General features: G+C 46.4%; 1 protein-coding gene across 2 annotated transcripts in view; it reads left to right on the top strand.

Moving 5' to 3' along the window:
* The window catches only part of BIN2 (bridging integrator 2), a 28,352-nt gene extending 3,479 nt beyond the window's left edge, over window positions 1-24,873 (top strand). Inside the window, exons 2-14 of one of the 2 annotated variants that reach the window (XM_037883942.2) lie at window positions 1,440-1,520; window positions 3,028-3,082; window positions 4,538-4,632; window positions 7,554-7,649; window positions 8,025-8,132; window positions 8,447-8,532; window positions 11,641-11,716; window positions 13,707-13,789; window positions 15,369-15,723; window positions 15,826-16,509; window positions 18,488-18,562; window positions 20,359-20,454; window positions 23,123-24,873. In XM_037883942.2, the coding sequence (XP_037739870.1) occupies window positions 1,440-1,520; window positions 3,028-3,082; window positions 4,538-4,632; window positions 7,554-7,649; window positions 8,025-8,132; window positions 8,447-8,532; window positions 11,641-11,716; window positions 13,707-13,789; window positions 15,369-15,723; window positions 15,826-16,509; window positions 18,488-18,562; window positions 20,359-20,454; window positions 23,123-23,233 (2,001 nt within the window). In that variant the 3' untranslated portion in view covers window positions 23,234-24,873. Of the gene's footprint in view, window positions 1-1,439; window positions 1,521-3,027; window positions 3,083-4,537; window positions 4,633-7,553; window positions 7,650-8,024; window positions 8,133-8,446; window positions 8,533-11,640; window positions 11,717-13,706; window positions 13,790-15,368; window positions 16,510-18,487; window positions 18,563-20,358; window positions 20,455-23,122 lie in introns of both variants that reach the window. The other variant, XM_007067024.4, reaches the window with a different exon arrangement.
* Window positions 24,874-24,921: the final 48 nt, after the last annotated feature.

The raw sequence follows: 24,921 nt of genomic DNA, 5'->3' as shown, positions 1-24,921 counted from the left end.
GTTGAAGCTATTTGATTTTGGGGGGGAGGATTCTTTTCAGGAGGAGGATGATTTTGTGAGTGATGATGGGAAACTCCAGAGGAGAGAAGCTCTGAGGTGCAGATGTTCTCTCAGAGGTTGGGCATGTCACTGACTGGCACATGTTGGCGTGGGGAGAAGTTAGCTGACCTGGACTCCAGATGGGCTGCTTCCCCTTTAGCAAGTACAGAGTGACTAGTTATTTCAATTCTTCATAATGTTACCAACCATATAGTCTTCTGAACCATCAGACAACACCGGGCTCAAAATGATTTAAAGAGAAAACTGAGTCACAGAAATGGCGGCCGGTGCTGGATATTTTGCTCCGGCTTGGCCTCAAGTCACGAAAACATCTCTGTTTACCTAAGCACTTATGCACGTGCTTAAGTCCCTATTTCTGAATGTGAAGGCTTAGCCAAGTGCAGTACACGTTCGGCTGAGCCCCTGAATGGATCGTCACTGGGCGCAGTGTGCCACGCTGGAATGGACACGTGTTACACACTTCTTTTGGCTGAGGAAGTCCCTTCTGAGCCCCAAGCCAGCTCAAATCTCCCTACAGGCCCCCACTACGTCATGCACCTGGGTGGGTTGTCAGTAGCAGGGATCAGACTTGGAACCTCCGGCTCTAAGAGTATGAGTTTCTACTACTTGAGCTAGCCAAGGCTGCAGCAAACCTCGTCAGTCTCTATGAGTGGCCCAGGGGGCGCACAGCACCGCACTGGGCACGGGTTCCATTTGTTTTGGCGTGTCGTCGATGCAAACGGAGGAAAGGGGATTTTGAAATTCCACGGCATGTTGTCTTCCCTGGGTGGCTCAGACCTCAGCGAGTTTAAGCTTTTGCCAAACAGAAGCCTGTTTTTCTTCAAAGATGAACTAACGTTGACCTTTTAAATCTGCATCCTCAGTGAAATTCATTTGGAAAATAATTACACAAGATGAAGATTCAAAATAGGTAGCAGGATCTATTCAGGAAATGCTGGGTAAAATTCTCTGCCTTGTGTTGTACAAAAGATAAGACTAGATCATCCCAATGGTCCTTTCTGGCCTTAATCTATAAACCTACTTGCAGAATTGAAAAATTACTAATAGTCGCATGTTCCAGTTGAAAGGAGACTAATTTTTAAATTATGAACATTCATACACTTAGTAGCACTTAGATGCCTCAGCTGAGATCAGGGCCCCTTTGTGCTAGGTGCTGCAGATAGAATGAGAGATTACAAGGAAATAGCTTTCCAATGATTAGTAATTGTTGTTAATTACAGTAGTGGCTAGCTTCTCCATCCCCCGTTGTACAAGGTGTTGCACATGCTCATCGTGAGGGATTAAAATGGGAACTTCACAGCACCCCTTGTAGTTTATTAAGAGTTTTTCTCAAGGAGATTTTTTTTTAAAAAAAACTTGGTGTCTTTTTCTACCCCCAGGTGTTGCAGAAACTGGGCAAGACGGTAGAAACCAAAGATGAGCAATTCGAGCAAAGCGCTTACGATTTCCAGCAGCAACAGGTTGGGTCTGACTGAAGGGGGCAGAGGGGAGAGAAGACAAGATCCTGAAAGACATAGGGGCAGAGGGTGGGGGAAGGGTCTTCTAAAATATGGGAGGGGCAGGGACATGGGAAGGTCATCTGAAATGTGTGGGGGAGGGTCACTGAACATCTGGAGGAGGGGGATTCTCCTGAGATGTGGAGCAAGGAGCGGTGGTGGGGGATCTCCCATATAGCGGAAGGGAAGTAGATCAGGAACTAGGGGGAGAGGGTGTCTGATGAGATATTGGAGAGTGGAAGTGGGGCGAGAGAGAAGCTGGTTTTCTTTCAAAGTCACTCTCTGGTGTAACCAGCCACTGCTTGAACTCCAGCAGGGCAGATGCAGCCAGCCCAGGAACTGGAGCATGAAGGTTAAATGGGTAGAAAGGCTCCAACAAAAAGAAATGCAGGTTTCTGATTGGCTAGAAACCTGCTCCATTGTCATGAAAGGTCAGGAACAGGAAATATGCCCCATGGATCCACACCTTCTTTGGAGCCTCTCATGCTTGTACACATACCAGTCTGGATACAATATGCCCTACCCTGCCCTGTCCAGCTCTAACTCATCTGCAAGGTTTACCTTATCCCACCTTCTTGGTTTCTCCCACCACCACCATCCGATGCCCCTTGATTACAAGAAGGAGGGAGAGAAATCGTTCTCCTTAACGTCTGAGGATAGGACAAGAAGCAATGGGCTTAAATTACAGCAAGGGCAGTTTAGGTTGGACTTTAGGAAAAACTTCCTGTCAGGGTGGTTAAGCACTGGAATAATTGTCTAGTGTGGAATCTCCATCATTGGAGATTTTTAAGAGCAGGTTGCACACACACCTGTCAGGGATGGTCTAGATAATACTTAGTCCTGCCATGAGTGCAGGGGACTGAACTAGACGACCTCTCGAGGTCCCTTCCAGGACGATTCCATGATTAGAACTGGCTGGAAACTGGATTTTCCGTTTTGTGGGAAATCCCGCCATTTTGAATTTTTTCTGTTCTGAAATGGAATGAAAACAAAAAAATTTCAAAATTTCCTCATGAAACAAAATTTAAAATAAAATCAAATAAAATCATGTCAGGTGCATCAAAAGGGTTTGCGTTGCTGATATTGAAACATTTCATTCCGGTTGCCACCTTTTAAAAACTTTTTCATTGGAAATGTTGGAACAGGACAAAGCCGCATGTGACGACAGCGTCCAAACGCTTTGTTTTGGGGGTTTTCTTCAATGAAATTTCGTTGAAATTGACATGTTCCGATCTCTACGATAATGGCATATTTTTTGTCTGCGGAAACCATTTTGACAAATGTCCAGCCATCTCTACCCTTGATTCTTCGCTGGATTTCTTTGAGCCTACTCGCACCCTTTGCTCCATTCACCTTCTCCACTGTGGCTGATGTGGCGAATTTCTGCCTCTGGCTGTTTTGTAATAGAAGTGCAGAGTAGAACGCCAGCTGCTGACGCAAACCCTGGCTGTTGCTCTTCTTTGCTTTACAGATTGAAGGCCAGAAACTCTACAAGGACCTTAAGGCTTTCCTCAGCGCTGTGAAAGGTATGAAACCCCAGTTCCTTCTTCAAACTTACCTTTTGCTGCTTGGCTCCCTGCCACATCGCGACTGACGCGCTATGTGGCCAACCACGAGCCTTGAAAAATCATCAGACTGGCCGAAAAATCGTGAGAATTTAAAAAAAAAAAATTGAGGTTTTATTTGGCTTCTGAATCTCTAGAGCCATGCTTGGATCACATTGTCAAGCCTTTCTCTGCAACCATGAGGTCTCAGAACATGCTTATTTTATTTATTTTTTTTGAGATTTACACCTAACCACATGACTCCAGGAGCTGGGGCTTTAGGGAAAATATCAAATAACTCAGGACGTGAGATAAAATTGCAAGAGTTGGCAACACTTGGGTGCCTTATTTGTGTTTGTTAGATAACTGTGACAGTTTTTTTTTTAAGCACTCCAAACCAGGTCTGGGAGCCAGGCCACCACCCTGTTCTAATCCAACCTTTTATACTAGCTCCCTCTGTGGCTTTGGACAGTTGTTTCTCTTCACTGACCCTCTCTGTAAAATGGGTATCTATCTAAGTTTTTATATGGCCCCCATCAATGTAGTTTCTGAGTGTTTCACTGCCCTTAATAGGCTTTATCTTCCGAGTTCCCCTAGGAGGTAGAGCAGTGCTATCCTCTGCATTTTACAAATGGGAAACTGAGGCACAGAGAGACTAAGTGTCTTGCCTGAGCTGGGTGTAGAACCTAAGTCTCCTGAGTCCCAATTCCACTACCAGACCACCCTTCCTACCTGTATTTGCCAGACCTCCCAATGTTGGACGGCTACGGTCTTGGGGCTAAAAGAAAAGGAGGACTTGTGGCACCTTAGAGACTAACCAATTTATTTGAGCACTAGTGAGCTGTAGCTCACGAAAGCTTATGCTCAAATAAATTGGTTAGTCTCTAAGGTGCCACAAGTACTCTTTTTCTTTTTGCGAATACAGACTAACACGGCTGTTACTCTGAAACCGGTCTTGGAGCTGAAATTTTCAAAGCCTTCCTAGGGGATTTAGCCACACATCCCATTCATTTCAGTGGGGAACTGTGCATCTCAGTTCCCTGGGAGGCTTAGAAAAGCTCAGCGTTTAGAAACGGCTTTTGAAGAAGAATTTTAAACCATTGGCATTGATTCTTGAAGCTCCCTGCTACCCAGTGGCCTCCCACCATCCAGTGTCTCTGTCCAAGACTGGAGAAGTCACTCCTGGATCCAGTCAGACAGCTTTCCCCTTATCCCAGACTTGCTGGCTCACCACGTTCACCTTGGGTTTTGTTCTCTTGGGTGCCTGACTTCTGTTAATGTCCCGGTCTTTTATGCCTATGGGATGTGTGTAGGTTTCACAGGGAGACTCCAATGGTAGCTCTAAACCTTAATGATGCAGCCGGGAAGTTGGCTTAAGGGGTGCTAATGACTCTGGGGTGGTAGCAGGTTTGCCACATGTTGGGTTGTCTCTTCCAGTGATGCACGAAAGTTCCAGGAAAGTGGCGGAAACCCTGCACGAAATTTACAATGTGGAATGGGATGGACACGGGGACTTGAAAGCCATTGCAGAGGTAAGAGATGGGATGAAATCTCCCTTGGGCAAGAAACACTAACTAGAAAATCTTCATCCAACTGAAGAGTGGAGGAAGAAGACAGCTCGTCCAGTTAGGGCACTAGCCTGTATTTTGGGATAACCAGGTTCAAGTCCTTGCTCTGCCACAGACTTCCTGGGTGACCTTGAGCAAGTCGCTTAACCTCTTCTGTGTCCCAGTTACCTGTCTATCCCCATCTTTGTTGTTGAGAGGAGCAGGCTTTTCAGGATGACACAGTTTCTGTTGTTCCTTTATTCTTTTGAGTTGGAGCTTAAGTCTGTCCACTTCTGCCTTAGCTTCTAGTTCCTGCAATCAAATATATGCCATTCTTTGTTCATGTTCAAAAAACAGGTGTTCTCTTTCAGCAGCTTCTTCTTCCATATCAGCTATTTTTTGCTTTTGTTCAAGTTCTAGCTGCTGGTTTCTCACTGCAAGCATTTTCGCTGGGTCTGCTTCCTTATCACTGACAATTAACTAGGGTGACCAGATGTCCTGATTTTATAGGGGCAGTCCCGACTTTTGGGTTTTTTCTTATATAGGCATTTATTACCCTCCACCCCCGTCCTGATTTTTCACACTTGCTATCTGATCACCCTACAATTATCAGATTTTTCAGTTCCTACTCTAGGGCCTTTTTCTTAAGACAACCCCCTCTGTGAGCACAATTCTTCCAGGCTTTTTCTGTCAGGATCTTGATCTTGGGTCACTCACTGTAACTGATTTTTAACCCTTAAACTCTCCAATATCAAAATAAAATTTTGCCAAGTGTATGGTTCTGATCCAAAAAACCCTTAACCGGTGGTAATGTGTATCCAAGCACGACTATGCCACTGTGACCGGGGTCCTAGTGGGGAGCCAACTGTCGTCACTCAATCAGGGTGAACTGCAAAGAATGGGGAAGCCAAACCTTAAAAAGCTGGTGGATATTCCAATACTTGATTTACCAAGCCAGCATAAAACAGCTTCTTTATTACCTTATTACCTTACCTTACTACCTTTATTACTGTACAGGCCTCCATCCCAGTACCCATGTCAAAGATGATGAAAATTTCCGTAAATCTTATTTCATCATACAAAAGAAAAGATTCTACCTATCCCAAAGGGTCGGACACATTACCTCCCAGGTTAACAAATGTTTCAGATCTTACCCAAATACATGCTACAGCTAATTCTTATTAACTAAACTAAAATGTATTACAAAAACGAGAGACAGAGAGGATGGTTAAAAGATCAATATACATACAGAGTTCAATTCATTGAGGTGCAGATTCATAGCAGAGATGGTGCGCTTTGTAGTTGCAAAGAGTTCTTTCAGAAATAGTTCATAGTTTATAGTCCAATGTCCAAATTTCATTTTCAGGACGCACCAGCATAACTGGGACCTCAGTCTTGGGACTCAAACTTCCCCTGACTACACCTAAGCAGATCTGAGATGACAGAATCAGGGCCCAAGGCTCTTCTATACAATGTCCTGTCTTTTGACGAGTTGGAATTCCTCAGGGAGCAAAAGGTCATTAGGATGACTTTGAAGGAGGTCCATCACTGGTACTTAACTTTACAAAACATAAGGCCATTTGATTGTTCCTCCACCATTCACAGTACATTTCAAAGAGAGATGAATGCCGAGATGTCTCGTATTACATGATAGGATGTTCTTTTGACCTCTGAATTATCAGAATACAGCACAGACAGGGACTGTTGATTACATTGTCCACTCTATGCAGACATATGTAAATACACAACAATTATCTCCCCACATGTCTTCTGTGGGTTACTTATTTTGCAGGCTGTTTAACCCTTTGAAGCCATGTGTCACAAGGGATAATAGCTCTGCTCTGCCTCCCAGGTGGGTTGTGAGGGGAAAAAGTACATCAAAGAGCTTGAGATGCTCAACTGATAACGGGGGGGGGGGGCATATAAGTACCTAAGATTTATAGAAAAGGAATAATAGGCAACTTTCACTTTGTTCTGGACTTTCCCTAAGGTAGCTGCATGTGGATGGAGGCGTGGGTGATGATGGCTTATGCAGTGACGTAAATTATTATATTTATATTGCAATAGCCTATCAAAGCCACACTCAGAGTGAGCCTTGTTGTGGTAGGAGCTGACTAGACAGGCGGTGGATATTACAGATAAGTGGTTAGAGAGACAATGTGGGTAAGGGGATCTCTTTTATTGGGCCGTCTTCTGTTGGTGAGAGAGGGGAGCTTCCGAGCTGACGCAGGGCTGAAGGGGAAAAAAGCCTCTTTTTCTTCACGTCTTGTGTGTGTGCGTGTGTGTGTGTGTGTGTCATATCCTGGGAGCAACACAGCTGCCCCAACGCTGCGTGAGACCAGGGGCTGTCCTTTTCAAAGCCAACTCCGAGGCTTAACATGAATAGAAGCTCTGTGGCTGGAGCCTCCAAATCCGCCTGGAACGTCTCGCCAAGTTTCTGTGCTCTAACGGGTTTACTGACTAATTGAAAACACAAATGCGCACACACACCAAGCACCTGCGCATCATTTGGAAGGATAATAGTTTGTTTTATAATGAAGCCTTCAGTGATCCACTGACTCGAAAGAAGAACCTGAGGCATTAATTGTGTCTAGTCATTGTACTTACTGAGCACTCACCACTCCAGTACCCGAGCCATCTTTAAGGTATTTATCCTCACAACGCCTCCGGGAGGTAGGCAACCGCCACTCAGCTCATGTGTAAAACTGAAGCACAGAGATGCTAAGTGACTTGCTCAAGGTCACACAGCCTGTGGCAAACAAGGGGACTGAACCTGGGTCTCACAAATCCCCCTCCCCCCAACTGCTGAACCATCCTGACCCGGACCAGTCTAGGGAATGAAGCGCGGAGGCGTGAGTCTAGGGACACAGCAGCCCTTCAAATGTCCCCCGTGTGTGTGTTTCCAGAGCAATGACCTCCTGTGGGAAGACTATGAGGAAAAACTAGCTGACCAGGCGGTGAGAACCATGGAGAACTACATGGCTCAGTTTGGTGAAATCAAGGTACCGGCAAGTGGAAACATAGGCTGTATTTTCAGAAAGCCGCACCCCAACCCCACTACAAAATAAAGTAGGGGGCTTTGCATTTATGGTAGGCGGCACGGGATAGGCCCTGGGCAGCGATGCAAACAGATACTGCTCAGATTACTGAGTACACAACACTCTGGTAGGGGCAATGCACCGTGTGCTAGACACAAGCTACATTGCTCATGGGGTGTCCCAGGGGTTCAAGGTACAGTATGACTGGGTGACGTGTGCAGCTATAGGGTACAACACCCTTGAGCAGGGCTGTGGATCGATTCGAAGGTACAGAACACCCTGCTAAGGGCCCTCTCCTCCTGAACTAACTCACCTTCCATGCGTTTGGTTTCTGACCAGGAGCGAATTGCTAAGCGGGGGCGGAAGGTGGTGGATTACGACAGCGCCAGGCATCACCTGGAGGCGCTGCAGAATGCCAAGAAGAAAGATGAAGCTAAGATTGCAAAGGTAAAGGCTAACTGTGCCGAACAGAACCTAGGAGGGCCCATGGTTTTTGCGCCTTCAATGCTGAATACTGGGTTAAGTCCCCGATAAGCACCTCACGGGGCCTTAAAGCGGGGCTGTTGCCAGTCTCTGAGACTGGGGATTGGCTCTAGCTGTCCAAGTGACTTCCAATTACCTAGCATATCTGGAGCGCCTGTGTGCAAAGATTCTTGCAGCTCCGAGTTCGGATCTCACCTCAACAGCTCAGCTCGTCTGTTTTGTTAATGCCTCCTTCGCATTGCTGTGTCTGAAGACAGCTGTCCCCTTCCATCACGCAGGCTGAAGAGGAATTCTACAAAGCGCAGGCTGTGTTTGAGGATCTTAACAAAGAACTTCGAGAGGAGCTCCCGGTTCTTTATAACAGGTAACGTCACGTCCCCACCAGCTAAACCAGCCGGAAAATCACCCCGCTTTAGAGAGCAGCATAAAAAGGGCAAGTTAAATCTAGGAGAACTTGCATGTAGTCAGGAGGACTCTGGGGAGCCAAAATGTTCATTTCCATGGCACAAGAGAGCATCTCATTCTTAATTCACAAGCAAAATGCAGCCTGCTGCTGCCCTGTGCTATGGCAGAGACAGATCATAGCAAGGGTGCAGAATGGCAGAGAAACCTAGCTGGGGAATGAGCTCCTTTATGCCACTGGTATATTTGCCTGATAGGCAATAGGGTTTAGTGTTAATATCTAGATTGGAGGAAAGTATGAGTAAATCTTTGACCTATACGCTAAACTCCTTCAATTCCGAGGTTCTTGCTGGGAATTAAGAAAGGCAGAGTAACTTGTCTACAAAAAAAAAAAATTAATCTGATGTGAGTTAAAAACCTGGAGTTCTAATAAGTATGGGTCCTTGTTATCCTCCTAGCTTCTAACCCTTAGCTTCTCAAATCTTCCCTGTTAAAACCACATCCTCTCTTCCTACCCCACAGATAGCTGAACTGGGTGGAGGGTGTTAATCACAGTTCTGGCTGCTGCCTGTTTTGGGGTCAGGGTGGATGGGGGAGACTAGATGAAGCAATTCCACAGCCAAGGCTAGTTAACGTCTTGTCAAGCCATGGAACAGTGTGATATACAATCCAATTCAACAAAGCTGTAGCACACAAGCAAATATCTCCTCGTGCTTTAACAAATAATTGTGTCCGAAGGAAAGATACTGGCCAAAATGTCGCGCTCTGAAGCTAGACACTGAACTCTGCATTAAGACTCCTAAAATTAAGTGTTCCAAAACCGGAAACCAAAATTCACGGCCAAATTTGGAAAACGTGCCCTTAACCTCACCTTCCTTTATCCCGCTGTAGTGGGAATAATAAGACACAGAGCGCCCTCCCGTGAAAGTGCTTTGAGAGCTGGGCCTGAAAAATTCGGATGATTAATGACCAAAAGATGGCAGTAGAGGTTCACAAACGAGAATGTGGCCAATGTACTTTGTAATAATACTATGAATTACATTTGTATGTTTCAGAGTAACAACTGTGTTAGTCTGTATTTGCAAAAAGAACAGGAGGACTTGTGGCACCTTAGAGACTAACCAATTTATTTGAGCATAAGCTTTCGTGAGCTACAACTCACTTCATCGGATGCATATTGTGGAAAAGATATGTATTTTCCACAGTATGCATCCGATGAAGTGAGCTGTAGCTCACGAAAGCTCATGCTCAAATAAATTGGTTAGTCTCTAAGGTGCCACAAGTACTCCTTTTCTATTTGTATGTTTCTTTGTTTGAAAGGGGGACAATAAAAGGTTACGCAAACTGGAGCGAAACCGTATGATCTATCAGTTAGCAAGAGCTCTTGTGCGTGCCCCCTGTCATCCTGCAGTGCCTTTTTGATACCCAACTCCCTGCCATACCAATGACTTTTAGAAATTATATTAATTTATCGACATGTTTTACTCATTTTAATTTGCAAGCAGTTTGTATTGGAATAGAACCAGGGCAAGAGCAGTTGTTAATGCTAGTTTCTATCATGGTCTTATGGTTACGACACTGCACTAGGTCTCAGACACTCTATTCCGTATAAGTTCTTATATTGTGCTCAGATGTTACAATGATGAGCACTGTATCAGAACCTATATAGAATAGAAATCCCAGTATTCTGGAGAATGACCATTCCATTTTGTAACAACTTTCAAGATTCCGAAATTTTGGGTTTTGCCCCACAGTGGAACAAAAAGAAAACCTTTCAAACGTGTTTGTGACAACGGAATTGGGTTGAAATGTCCATTTGGGATCCAAAAAAAGTAAGGTTCTGTCTCTCTTCTCCCCTGCGTCAGAAAGTCTACTCTGGACCTGAGCAGCCATTCCGTCGAAGGCCAGTTGAAATCATGGCGTTTTCACAAAAATGTTTCGGCTGCAACAAAATTTCATTTTTTGACCAAATTTTTTTTTTTTTTAAATTGACAAATTTTCCAGCCAGGTTCTATTCCTGGCTCTGCCATAGACTTCCTGTATGCCCTTGGGCAAATCACTTAACTGCTCTGTGCCTCGGTTTCCCTACCAGCAAAAGGGGAAGGATGATGTCTGTGATCTATATTCTTAGATTGGGGGCCATGCCCATACTATGCGAGTACTTCAATAACATAACCGCACGCCATACCTGTCAGGGAAATATTGTAATTCCCGTTTTACAGATGGGGAACTGAGCACTGTTACATGCAGTGTTGGTGAAGCCATGCCAGTCCCAGCACATTCAAGAGACAAGGTGGGGCAGATAAAAGATATCACCCAGATATTACCTCACCCAGCTTCTCTCTCACAGTGGACCAGTCAGATGTGCCATTTTACTTCTGCCTACCAACCAGTTCCACTGGCAGCATGTGGTAGCTTTTGCATGAGTGCTCTGCTCAGACAATCTGCCAGTTCTCCAGCTCAGTTCATTAAGTCACATGGAGGACATACCCAGCTCATGTAGAACCAAGTCAGCTGGGAAAGCCAGTACACTCGAGGGGTTAATGTAATGGACAGGGAATCAGGATTCCTGTTCTCTATTCTTAGCTCTGCCATACACCCACAAGACATTTCATCTCTCTGTACCCCAGTCTATAAAATGGCTACAGTAAAGCTGAAGCTTCATAGTGCTTTGGATGCAAAGTGATGTGAAATCTCGCACAAAAAGGATCGACAGCTGTGCAGAGTGATTAGCATTCCTAGCCATAGATTTAAAAGCCAGAAGGGATCATTCTGACATCAGGTCTGACCTCCTGAATATCCCAGGCCAAGGAACCTCACCCAGTAACTTCTGCATTCACTCAAACAGAAGTTAGGGTCTTAAAGCATCTCTTTTTAAAAAGAGAGACAGTCTTGATCTCTAGACTTCAAGTTATGGAGACTCCATCACAGCCTAAGGTAAGTTGTTCCGATCCTCGATTACCCAATCGTTATTCCAGCCTATTCTCTTCATTTCTTCACCTTCTGTTCCTTTCATTGCATGGCATGACTCAATTTGCTATTTATTTATTTTTGGTTTCTTTCTGAACAGCCGCATTGCTTGCTACGTGACCATCTTCCAGAATATTTCCAATTTAAGAGACATCTTCTACAAGGAGATGAGTAAGGTGAGAGACTGGTCCTTAAAATGTAAGCCTGTTAAATGACGCACAGAAGATGTGTTTTCCCAGTAATGGGGTCTCAATTGCTTTAAAAACTGTTCCTTTGAGCATTAGCAATAATTGCCCACTGCTGCCACCTAGAGGACAGTTAGGAAGTTACTAACTTCCTAGAGGACAGTTATTACAAAAAGTAATCCACCTACCTCTGGTCCTTTGTTTCCCCTCCTCCCGCCATGACTGGAAAGGTCTTAACAGACCTCTTAACAGTCTCTCTCACCAACAGAAGTCGATCCAATACAAGAGATTCCCTCACCCGCCTTGTCAGATTATCCAAGGAATTTGTGTTCCCTTGAAATGTAATTTTAAGGGAATCCATCTGATGTTGCTCTCTTGTTGGTCGGACGATCTGTGTTAACCAGATTAGTCCCTACCATATCCCAGTGCTGCCAGAAGAGCCTTGCGAGCTGGGTTTTTATAGATAAAGTCATAGATTTTTAAAGGGACTCTTAGATCGTCAGTGTTTCCAACCTTTCCAGACTCCTGTCCCCCTTTCAGGAGTCTGATTTGTCTTGCGCACCCCCAAGTTTCACCTCACTTAAAAACTACTACTTACAAAGTCGGACATAAAAATACAGAAGTGTCACAGCGTGCTCGTACTGAAAAACGGCTGATCTCATTTTCACCATATAATGATAAAACAAATTGACTGGGATATAAATAGTGTACGTACATTTCAGCATGATACTTGAGCCTGTTTTTCACTTGTGAGCCTTGTCTGAAGCCCAAGCCCACCACCCGAGGCTGAAACATGTAACTTAGTTTCGCACGGCTCCCTGTGCCATGGGGACCAGGAGCAATTGCCTTGCTTGCCAACCCTTAACACCAGACCAGTGCTTGTAACGCGCTCCCCACCCCCACCCCCCCAAACCTGTCCCATGACCCCATCCAGGGTGCAACCTCCAGGGTGAGAAACACCAATCTAGATGAGTTGAGTATCCCCTGGAAGACCTCTGCATCTCCCCAGGGGTACACGTACCACTGGTTGAGAACCACAGGCCTGACTCCTGCATTGCACAAGCCAGAGAATTTCACCCAGTTACCCCTGTACTGAGCCCAATAACTTGTTTGACTAAAGCATCTCAGAAAGTTTGACTAAAGCATCTCAGTCTTGATCTGAAGACCTTGAGATACCACTTCCTTGAGTAGTTTCTTCCAATGGTTCGATCACCCTCACCGTTAAAAATTTCTGCCTGATTTCCAATTTTAAATTGTCTGGCTTTAACGTCCAATCATTGGTTCTTGTTATGACCTGGTTAAAGGGAAGATTTGGAGAATGTGGGGGGCAGGAAATGCAGCCCCAAATGAAGGGAAGGGAGAAACACAGAGGGCTTCTCATGGGCGGCGAGTGAACCCTGGGCTCGGGGAGGCTAGCCCCCAGCCCGACCTGCCCCTCCTGCCTGAGGTCATGCCCCTCCCACCCCAGCCCAGAGAGCCCCCAAGTCCTGGAGCACCGGGTGTGGTGGTGGGCCGGTAGCACAGCCCCCCCCCCCCCCCACCCAGGAGTGCAGCACTGGGAAGGAGGAGATCTGGGGACAGAGCATGGACAGGGCCATGCAGGGATGTTTGGGGAGGCTCAGCCTCCCCCAGCCTTTGATACCCGCCCATGGGGCTCCTCCAGAAGCGACTTCCTGTCTTGAGTCATGTAGATCAGTGTTTCTCAACTACCGGTCGGCAGCAGTCTCCTTGCCGGTCCCTGAGATTTCCCTGAGACAGTTTAGGAAGGCAGTAAGCCAGTCCCTGGTATCAAAAAGTTGAGAAACGTTGGTCTAGGTAGTATATGTTACAGTGGTTCAGACAGTGGGTGAGCAGAAGTCCATGCTCACAGGGCTGTGAAGAGAAACCACGTGAACTAATTCTCCCTGATAAAAGAAGAGAAAGCTGTGAAGTATCATCTCATTGTAGGTTCTGATGTTTGCTTCTCTCCCATTGTTTCCAGCTGAACCACGACTTGTATGAGGTGATGAGCAAACTGGAAAAGCAGCACTCCAGCAAAGTCTTTATCATTAAAGGGGTGCCGAGGTAAATGGCTTTCCAGTTCTCACGGTAGATGAGGTCTAGAGGGATGCTAAATCTCAAACAGGGGAAGCGCTGGGTGCCATGTTAGATCACGGAACATTTCAAAAGTACCTCAGTGAGTCAAGTTCCTATTTCCCATTGACTTTTTCGACGGAACTTAAGCTTCTAAGTCTCTAATGCATCTACGCTGCCTCTCTGCTGACCCATCAACGTCAAATTAAATGCTACGCCTCTTGCAGAGGTGGAGTAATTAAGGTGACATTACAGGAGTGTTAGGTTGGCAGAAGGGAGCTGGTAAAGCGTAGACACATATGTTATTAGTTCGACTTAAGGTGGCTTCCGTCGGCCTAAATTTGTAGCGTAGACCAGGCCTTAGGAGCTATGGAGAATGTTCTCCTATGCCTTCAAGCCCTGATTCCCTGAGGTTTCCTGTTTCTTTAAATGAATGTAAATAAAATGCAGTAAATCAGAAAATAATGACGTGAACGTAAAGTTGACTCTGACCAAGATTTTCAAATCTAACTATGGATTGTGGGAGGTGCCTCAACCCTCAGAAGTCTGGGCTGAGGTTCCTCAATGGAGCCTGATTTTCAAACTGTGCTGAGTGCCTCGTCTCTGAAAATCAGAGCCCATAAATGTGTCTCAAATGTTGGCACCTCGGAATCATTAGTTTACTTCTTTTTTTAATCACCTCCTCTGTCTCTGGAGCAGCCTCCTCAGAACCCCTGGCTAAGATACCCTTGGGTGGAACTCCTGGCCAGTTGTACTTTGGTCAACGTGTGGGTTTTTGATACTGGTTTTTTATTCCTTTATCGCTGGGCAGTGAAGAGAAATCTAACTGGGTATAGTCATTGCCTCAGTGAGTCTTGGAGTATTTAAAATCCAGCCTCCCCAGGAGGGCAATCTCACAAATTTCAGCCAATATAAGCCACTGGTTAATATGTGATTTAGACCTCACACCCCTACCCTGGGCCTGACCCAGAGAGAATGAGTCTGCTGCAGTTCAAAACTAGGGAAGTTCGTCCTTTAGCTCAGGCTATAGAGGCTCATGCTTTAGCTGTGGAGATCCCTGGTTCAATCCCTGGTGAAGGCCAAACTGACCGTCACTACACTGGGATTAGTTAAAGACGTCTGGTATCTAGGAAACACGCATTTGGTTGTTGCAGTCTGTCTGTCTGGAGCCTATGGCCAGTCGTACTCTTGCTGGGGTTTCAGAGTAACAGCCATGTTAGTCTGTATTCGCAAAAAGAAAAGGAGGACTTGTGGCACCTTAGAGACTAACCAATTTATTTGAGCATGAGCTTTCGTGAGCTACAGCTCACTTCATCGCATGCATACTGTGGAAATTGCTGCAATTTCCACAGTATGCATCTGATGAAGTGAGCTGTAGCTCACGAAAGCTCATGCTCAAATAAATTGGTTAGTTTCTAAGGTGCCACAAGTCCTCCTTTTCTTTTTGCTGGGGTTGTATGCATTGGGGGGATTAATGTTGGGTGGAGTAGGTGCAAAGTACTTAGATAGGTGACATGTGTCACAGAGAGAACACCCTATGCAAGTAAAAGCACTGTCTTCTTTAATGCAGTAACAGGCGCTCGCTGGTCATCTCCTCCCCGGTGAGTCGTCCTCCTGTCGTTTTCACATCTCTGGGAAATTCTGCAGATGGGACCCCTGAGCTGCCTCCTAACGATTCAACGTGTCACGCGAGAGAATCTGTTTCTTCAGCAGCAGAGGGGGAGGCCGCATCCTCTGGTGGCAGCGAAATCCAGGATGAGCGACCGGCATCTCCTGCTGCTGTTTTGACCCCCGACAAGAAAGAGTCCATGTCAGCAGCAGAGGTGCAGTCCGGGTCCTCTGGTGCCAGTGAAATCCAGGATGAGACACCCACCTCTCCTGCTGTTCCGATGCATGACAAGAGAGAATCCCTGTCAGCAGCAGAGATGGAGTCTGGGTCCTCTGGTGCCAGTGAAATCCAGGATGAGACACCCACCTCTCCTGCTGTTCCGATGCATGACAAGAGAGAATCTCTGTCAGCAGCAGAGGTGGAGTCCGGGTCCTCTGGTGCCAGTGAAATCCAGAATGAGAATCAAAGTGGGACTCTGGAGGAACCCAGCCGAGTGACAGAGAGGTCATACCGGGGAGTTGAAGATATTGCAGCAGCTACGGCTGCAGAGATTCTATCTGCCGCTATAGCTGAGGCTGTGGGCAAAGCCAAAACGTCTCCGCCGCCCTCTGATGGTGCATCAGCCCAAACCCAGACTCCAGGAAGCCTGGAGGCCGACACTAGCGACCTGCAGGGGGGAAATGAATGCTCTGTACTCCATGCGAGCAATGAAATCCCATCTCTGCAAGCACCCCCTTCACCTGACTTGAGAGAGGAGGCCAACCCATCAGGAGATACCCAACCCACAGCTTCCCAGCAAGAATCAAGTCAGCCAGGAAACGGGATGCCCCTCGGTGAGGTTTTAGTTTGCCCTGAAAATGCCACGTACCCTCCTGACGAAGACGCTTCCCCTCCCACCCCAGTCCATGAAGTTCATCAAGACCCAGCCAGCACCCGTGGCTCCAGTCCACCCGAAGCAGAGGAACGGGCCAATGGCCAGAAGCAGCCGCAGCCAGAGACTGAGCGGACGATTTGCCAGCCAAGCCGGGAGGCCGAAGAGGACCGGGGCAGCGAGGGGAGCATGGAAGAACTAAACATTTCCCCAACGGTGGCTGAAACACAGGTAAGAGACAATAGAATGAATGTGGGACAAGGGTTTGGCTGCTGACCAGTGGCCTGAAGCAAAGTCATTGCAGGTATCTGCTGTAACATGGGAATAACAAGCAAGCGGGTGCATTGAGGAGATGAAAGGGGGGCTACTGGAGAAGCGGGGCGGCAGGTGCTAGGACCCAGAGAAGAGACCTGCTTGAATTGTACTTGTCCTTGCCAGAAATGTTACTGACAACCAAGGCCTTTACCGGGGCAGTCACCTGGGTCTGTTGCCTACACGAACCTTTGCGGCTGAAAAGCAGTTTGCTCGTGGCAAAATATATTGCAAGTTTCCCAACTTCCAAGGAACTTGCAGGGCAGTGGGGGGGAGGAGAGCAATTCCCAGCAGCAAGGAATTGGTCACTCCGTGGAGAATGCTCTCCATGATGTGGTTTGCTTTTTCACTGGGGATGACTAGGAAAGTATTTGCTGAATAAGATTCGTTTCCTCCTCCTTTTGTTCCAAACCCAGTTGTGTTTGGATAGTCATTAAGGTGTGTCTGAAAAACCCAACTTCAACCAAGAAACTGCAGGGACAGCAGTTAGTGTTCATCATTATTTCGACTGCCACAGGAGGGTGCATCGCATTTTCCGAATAGTTGCTCTTCTGCACGCCCAGCTTTTGCCACTCTAACGCTGGGACTTGTTTCTCACACACCGATACGTTCTCTGTGGCTCCCTTATATGCCTCCAGCCCTCCCAAATGGGAGGTTTTTCCCACACCCAGAAGTGCTCACAAGTGCCCTGAAGATCATTGTGTATTTTTAGCTTCTCCCTCACCCATCCATTTCCCAGGGTCATAGAATATCAGGGTTGGAAGAGACCTCAGGAGGTCATCTAGTCCAACCCCCTGCTCAAAGCAGAACCAACCCCAACTAAATCATCCCAGCCAGGGCTTTGTCAAGCCGAGCCTTAAAAACCTCTAAGGAAGGAGATTCCACCACCTCCCTAGGGAACCCATTCCAGTGCTTCACCACCCTCCTAGTGTTTCCTAATATCCAACCTAGACCTCCCCCACTGCAACTTGAGACCATTGCTTCTTGTTCTGTCACCTGCCACCACTGAGAACAGCCAAGCTCCATCCTCTTTGGAAACCCCCTTCAGGTAGTCAAAGGTTGCTATCAAATTTTGTTGCATGGTAAGGCTGAGATTTTCGCAGGAGCCTAAGGGATTTAGGTACCCAACTGCTGCTGGGTTTGTGCACCTCTTGTTCCAAAACCACAGCAAAAGGCGTTTCCAGTCAGCACGCGTTTAGAAACAAGCACGCTTGTTTGGCATGGTCGTGCTCCTTGTCATCAGCCATGAAAAGGGGAGAGCCTATCTGGGAGGAAACAAACTGCATCCAGGCGCTGTCATTGTACAGCACCTTGCACAGTGGAGTTCTGGCCCATGACTGGGGCTCCTAGGCACTATTTCAGTACGAGTGATATGATGATGATAAAGCAAAGTTTAACCAAAGTTTGTGGCTTTCCCCATGCGGGGCAAGTGAGCCGTGCTGTGTGCAAAGTTCCTCCCATGGACATGAAGCTGCTTAGCATTCTCTATTAGTGATCTGCACCTGTGAATCTCTTCCTTGATAGGAGATGATTGAGTTAATAGAGTGGAAATGTTGAAGGGTCAGCTTGTCCTATCCTGACATGCAATTGTTAGTGCTTCACTCTGGGTGTAGTCCAGGAGGGCTGCTGGCCATATCAGAGTAGCAGCATCTGGATCTAAATCAGAAGATCTGGGAATCCACTGAAGGAAGCAGGGACTCCGGGCTGAAAGGCCGGATTAGTTCCAGTTCCCAACTATAGTCCTACATTGTATTTTCTAAAAACTATTTTGCAACGTTGCTTTCTGTTTAGTCTGTGATGCCACCAGCAGCCCAAGAGGGCCAGCCAAAGGGATAGTTCTGTGCATGGGCAAAGAAGCTAGAGTAACCGGACCCATCAAATGTCTTTCTGATTTCAGATGATGTTTGCCTTCACTCCAAATGGTGAAACAGGCAGCAGCAGCCATGAGCTGCCTGTGGGCTTCCTCTTCAAGGTAAGAAGACAACTAAGGGGGGATACGATTGAGGTCTATAAAATCATGACTGGTGTGAAGAACATAAATAAAGAGGTGTCATTTACTCCTTCTCGTAACACGAGAACCAGGGGTCACCAAATGAAATTAATAGGCAGCAGGTTTAAAACAAACAAAAGGACGTATTTCTTCACACAACAGTCAACCTGTGAAACTCCTTGCCAGAGGATATTGTGAAGGTCAAGACTATATAACAGGGTTCAAAAAAGAACTAGGTAAGTTCATGGAGGATCGGTCCATCAATGGCTATTAGCCAGGATGGCCGGGGATGGTGTCCCTAGCCTCTGTTTGCCAGAAGCTAGGAATGAGCGACAGGCGATGGATCACTTGAGGATGACCTGTTCTGTTCATTCCCTCTGGGACACCTGGCACTGGCCACTGTCGGAAGACAGGATACTGGGCTAGGTGGACCTTTGGTCTGACCCAGTCTGGCCGTTCTTATGTTCTAAGAAACGCCAACTACCTGCTGTACCATAAGGCTGAGCAGATCTGGCCTAGTGGCTAGGACACTGGCCGGGGAGTCGGGAGACCAGGAATTCTGTTCATTGACCTGATGTGTGACCTTGGGCAAGTTGCTTCTTGTCTCTGTTTCCCCTCCCATCCTTTGTCTTATTTATTCAGACCGTATATTCTTCATGGACCATTTCTTCCTATGGGTGTGAACAGCAGCTTGCACAGCGGGGTCCTAATCCCAGTTGGGGCCTTTAAGTGCTCCTCTAATACGAATTCCCAATAATGACACAGCTGGGGTTGATTCAAAGGCCGACCTTGAGCAAAAGAATTGTGTGTTTCGCTGGTGCCCGGGGGCCTGTTGACACTACACAGGCTATACCAGCAGTGCCTCCTAGTGGAGACACTGCTTATACCAGCAAGAGGAGTTAGTTAGTTAAACTGCAACAGAAGCTATACCAGCAAAAGGACCCTCTTTCTGGCACTGTATAGCTGCATGTACGGGAGGTTTTGCCGGCATAACTGTGTCAGTCAAGGGTGTGGTTTTTTTGCGCCTCTGACTGACAGAATCATGCTGACAAAACTCTGTAGTGTAGTCCTGGCCTCTGTCAATATTAATACTTACTGTGATTAATCATGCATGAATAAGTGCCTAGGGATCCGGCCAAGACTGGGACCCCATTGTGGGAGGTGCTGTACAAACACAAAATAGTGTCTGCCAGGAAGAGCTGATAATTCTAGACAATGCAGATGACAGAAAGGGGAAAGCGACACCACACACAAGCAGAGTGAACAATGTGATAGCAATCAACTGTTTGATACAATCAGCAATTGCAGGAGGGGAGGTGGTTGTCCTCCTGAGATGTCACCAGCAGCAGCCCTTTGCATTCACATTTTAGGGACACACAAACTTTGGATTTGCAGGCAGGATAATCCCAGGGGATCCACGTTCTTTTCTTGCCTGCCTACTCCATCGCTACTTTAAAAAAATAGGTCCCAAGGGCCAAATTCTGCCTTCAGATGCATACTTCTTTGGCTTCAGTGCCCTAAATAATGTAAAGCAGCAGTTCTGAGCAGTATTCCCAGTCTGGGTCTATGAGCTGCTCCCTGGGGTGTCATCTGAAAGGGACCTGCTAATTAAGCAATGACAGATGGTATAGAATGTGGCTATCAAGAGACAATTGCACCATTCTGACAGAATCTGTGTATCCGAACTCCACCATGTACCATCTCATCCTGCTGGTGGGGAAAGAGTCAGTGATTCCAAGGAAACTAACTTCTCACTAATCCCATCTTTCACATTCCAGGCTCAAGCAATCCAGACTCACACGTCAGACGATGAAAATCATCTGCAGTTCAGGGAAGGGGAGATAATTCTGGTGGTAACCAACTCTCAGGCCCAGGTAACAGCGAGCCACCATCTCTCATTTCCGAGCGGGGAGGCGGTTTGTGGGATTTCTGACGCTTCCAAAATTTGGGTGAAAAATTGGTAAAAAAAAAATATATATATGAATAATTGCTTTTGTAAAACCCGGGAAAGTTTCAGTAAAAGTCGGTAAAAACTGAAAACAAAGAGCCTGACTATTTGGTAATGGGGGATGGGATGTCTTGGCAATTTCCTGTTGCTGCATACTGTGTAGGTGGGACCTGATATGATCCTGTTGCAGTCTCTTCTCTCAGTATGTAAGGGCTTGTCTACGTGGGAAAGCTTCACAGTCTAACTTTAAATTGTATCCGGTTAAAAAAAAAAAAAAGACAATTTAACTGATACAAAAGGCGGTGTGCGGATGCTTTTATTTTGGTTTAATTAAACCTGTTTCTAATTGACGAAAGCCAGATCTACACTAAAAACTTTTGCTGGCATAGCAACGTCAGTCGGAGATGTGGTTTGTGACCAATACAGCCAGCAAAAGCCCCTAGTGTAGCTACAGTAATACCAGCCAAACTGCACTTTTCTCTCACTGGGGTGGAGCGGGGAGGGGGCACTGGAATAAGTTACACTGGTGAAACCAAAGTTTTGTTGCATCCACTCTAGGAGCACTTTGCCAGTCTAGTATATTGGTACAGCTAGAGCAGCAAAGCCTTCAAGTGTAGAGCTAGCATTGAGCTAAACAGAAGTAAACCACTCTTAAACTGGATCAAGGGTTTATCTACACACAGACAAGATGTACTGCTTTAACTATACTAGTATAATTAAAGGAATACGACTCCCGTTAGGGTGAGTGCAGGTATACCGTACAGGAAGAGGAATAAACCAGATTGATAGAACTATAAGTCCACACTAGGGGTCATACTGGTAGAACTTTGGGTAAAAAACAAAACAAAACAAAAAAACACCACACCTCTAAGAGACATCATTTTCCTAGTAAAAGAACTGTGTAGACCAAGTCTAAAAGTGTCTGTGCAGTGTTTACTCCGATTTAAATTCATACCTTCAGTTATACAAGTGCAACTTTCCCATGAGCACAAGGCCTAATAAAATGTAGGCACAGTGCCCGCAATACACATGCGTCTGTTTATCATTTCTCTTTCACCTTAGGTAGGCCTTCAGTCAATCATTAACTGATCTCCCAGCTCCTTTCTCCTCTTGCTAAACTATTTCCTTGGTGCTGACAAGTCACTTCCTGTTGGTGAAGAGATTTAGAGGCAAATTGGTAGAGCAAGCTGGGAATTTTCTGATGAAATATTTTTTCCATCAGAAAATGCCGGTTCACAGAAACACATTTTTCACGGGAAAGGGTTGGTTTTGACAAATCTAATTAGAAAATTTTGGGGGGAAAAACTTTAAAATTGTTAAAATGACCTGTTTCAGTGTTTTCTAAATTAAGTGTTTTGTTTTCTGGTTCAAAATAACTTTTTGTTTTGAAATTTTCGTTAGCTTTTACTAAAAGCTTTTTTTTTAAAAGTCGAAACCTAAATTAAAAATTTTAATGGACTTGATGGAAAAAAATTTTTGGACTATCAGGTTGCAAAAATTTGAGCTTTTGACTTTTCAGCCTGATTTGAGGCAGGAAAAAATTTCAAAACCTCAAACTCACAAGATAGGAAAACCATTTCCCACCCAGCTCGTCAGTTGGTTCCTTCATCTGCACACTTGAATCTGTGTACTGTCTCTGTGATGAAGATGCTGTCGCAAGAGGGTAAAACTAAAGAGAGGTGCAATATTAAAGCTAGGTTTCAGAGTAACAGCCGTGTTAGTCTGTATTTGCAAAAAGAAAAGGAGTACTTGTGGCACCTTAGAGACTAACCAATTTATTTGAGCATAAGCTTTCGTGAGCTACAGCTCACTTCATCGGATGCAATACTGTGGAAAGTTTAGAAGATCTTATTATATATACACAAAGCATGAAAAAATACCTCCTCCCACCCCACTCTCCTGCTGGTGATAGCTTATCTAAAGTGATCACTCTCCTTACAATTTATATGATAATCAAGTTGGGCCATTTCCAGCACAAATCCAGGTTTTCTCACCCCCCCGCCCCCCCCCCCCCCCCCCCACCACACACACACAAACTCACTCTCCTGCTGGTAATAGCTTATCCAAAGTGACCACTCTCCTTACATTGTGTATGATAATCAAGGTGGGCCATTTCCAGCACAAATCCAGGGTTTAACAAGAATGTCTGGGGGGGGGGGGGTAGGAAAAAACAAGGGGAAATAGGCTACCTTGCATAATGACTAAGCCACTCCCATTAAAGCTAAATATTAAAGCTGAGATTTTTTCAGAGCTGTCTAATAGACTCAGAAACCCCAGTTAGAATTAGCGGGAACTGGGTTTCCACACCTCCTAGGTGACTTTAAAGCAAAGAACTCCTCTCTGAATCATGAAATGGAAAAGACTGGATAGGTTCCACCCAGTCCATCTCTCTGGACCCAATGCAGGATTGTTCTGTACTGCTGAATCTAATCTAGTTTTAAATGTTCCAAGCCATGTCTCCACCCTGCAACCTTTGGGAAACTTTCACAGTCCAACAGCTCTCACTGTCAGGAACATTTTCCTGCTACTCAGCCTTAGAAATCCCTTTCCACTCTTCCTACTGGTCCTGACCCAGGTTTGTTTTTTCTCCCCAGGAAGAAGGATTTCTGACCGGCTTCAAAGAGAGTGACTGGAAGGTGAACCGGGATCTCCTACAGAAGAGAGCTTTCCCCCAAGATCTCATCAGACCCATCTCCTCCAAATGAGTCTAGTGCATCAAAGTGGGTGGAGTGGGAGAGAAACAGGATCTATTTATGACAGGTTTCAGAGTAGCAGCCGTGTTAGTCTGTATTTGCAAAAAGAACAGGAGTACTTGTGGCACCTTAGAGACTAACAAATTTATTTGAGCATAAGCTTTCGTGAGCTACAGCTAACTTAATCCGAAAGCAGTAACGTTGCCGTTGTAACCAAAGAGTGCTTTGCCACATCCATCCGATTCAGAATGTAAGACTGCAACGGGGCATGTGGGGACGGGAGACAAAACCCGTCATGTTCATTTTGTTTTGAGAAAGTGGGAATTAATGGAGCTGTACCTTACTGGCAGGTATAGGAACAAGCTTCAGTTTGATTCCACAGTGCCTGCTGCATGCCCCTTAGAAAAAGCACAGAAATCTGAACACCCCCTCCCCGCCATAAATATCAGGGAATTTACTGTCACAAATTGTTTGGCAAAACCAATAGTGAAGCATTGGTTGAAGATACTGCAGCCTAGTTGAGGGTGTTTTATCCCTATGCTTCAATCCCCCTGCATTTATGCTTGGTGAAGGCCAGGTTCCCCAGAGCACATGGTTAACTTTAAGCACCTGAGTAATCCCAATGGAAATGTCTGCAGCTACTCATGTGCTTAGCTTTAAGAATGGGCTTCTATGCTTTGGTGGATCAGGGCCTTAATCCCTTAGCAACTAGGTTCCATGAGACCCTCCATCCAGCTCCTTCCTGCAGACCAGGTGAGCCCCTGGAAAGGCCCAGCTGCCTTGGGGATGCTTTTCAGGTAGGGGGCTGGCTCTGTCCACTCGGGTTCAGAATCTGGAGGGGCGGGAGTTATTTTGTGGCTCTGCTGGCCATGGGTGGCACATAGCATCAGCTGGGGAAGGCTGTGCCTCCCCAAACAGCCTGGCGTGGCCCCATCCTCACTCCTCCCTGAAGCCCTGCTTGGCCCCAGCCCAGGCAGGCTGCTCCTCTTTAGGGAAGCAGCATGCTGGGGCTAGGGCGGCTGCGGGGGGGGCGGGGGCGCTCAGGGGTGGGAGACAGGAGGGACTGGGGCTGCCCTCCCATGTTTGGGGGCCAGGGGGGGTGCGCATGCCCAGTGCTCCAGGGCTTGGGCGGGGGCTCTGGCGGGGGATGTGGGGGCAGGGTCAGCTGGGGGCTAGTCTCCCCCAGCCAGTGGTTCACCCGCCGCCCATGCTGCTGGTCCTGTAAATGCACCATTCGCTGGGGCTGAATCCACAAAAGATTAGCTTCCCTCACTTCCTTGGCAACGCTGTGACTTCTGTCTGCCACTTGCATGGTTACTGGTAATTGTCCCTAAGGCACATGATGGTGACCAGTGCTGGTGTTAGCCCGCTGGGGGCCCTAAACCAGAATATTTTTGCCCTTCCCCCAATACTAAAAAGCTAATGGGGGGCTCCTTGAGCTGCCTATGCCTAGCACAGGCTCTAACGTGACAGGGGTTGATCCATGGGATTGGCCTCGATATCCTGTTATTCCAGGAAAGGCGTTTCACTGGCCCTCCCCAGAGAGGAAATAGCAATAAATAACTCATGGCATCTTCTTACCACTAGAAATTTGGCCACCGTTTTAAATCCCAAGATATTTCAATAAAGACACCGTGCTGAATAATTCCTAACCCTTGCGTGTGCGTCTATCACTTGGTGAGAAGGTCTCACAACTGGTG

The sequence above is a fragment of the Chelonia mydas genome, chromosome 20 (genome assembly GCF_015237465.2).
Source record: "Chelonia mydas isolate rCheMyd1 chromosome 20, rCheMyd1.pri.v2, whole genome shotgun sequence".
Taxonomy (NCBI): Eukaryota; Metazoa; Chordata; order Testudines; family Cheloniidae; genus Chelonia; species Chelonia mydas.
The sequence above is the reverse complement of the archived record's forward strand: the minus strand, read 5'-3'. Positions and strand labels throughout refer to the sequence as shown.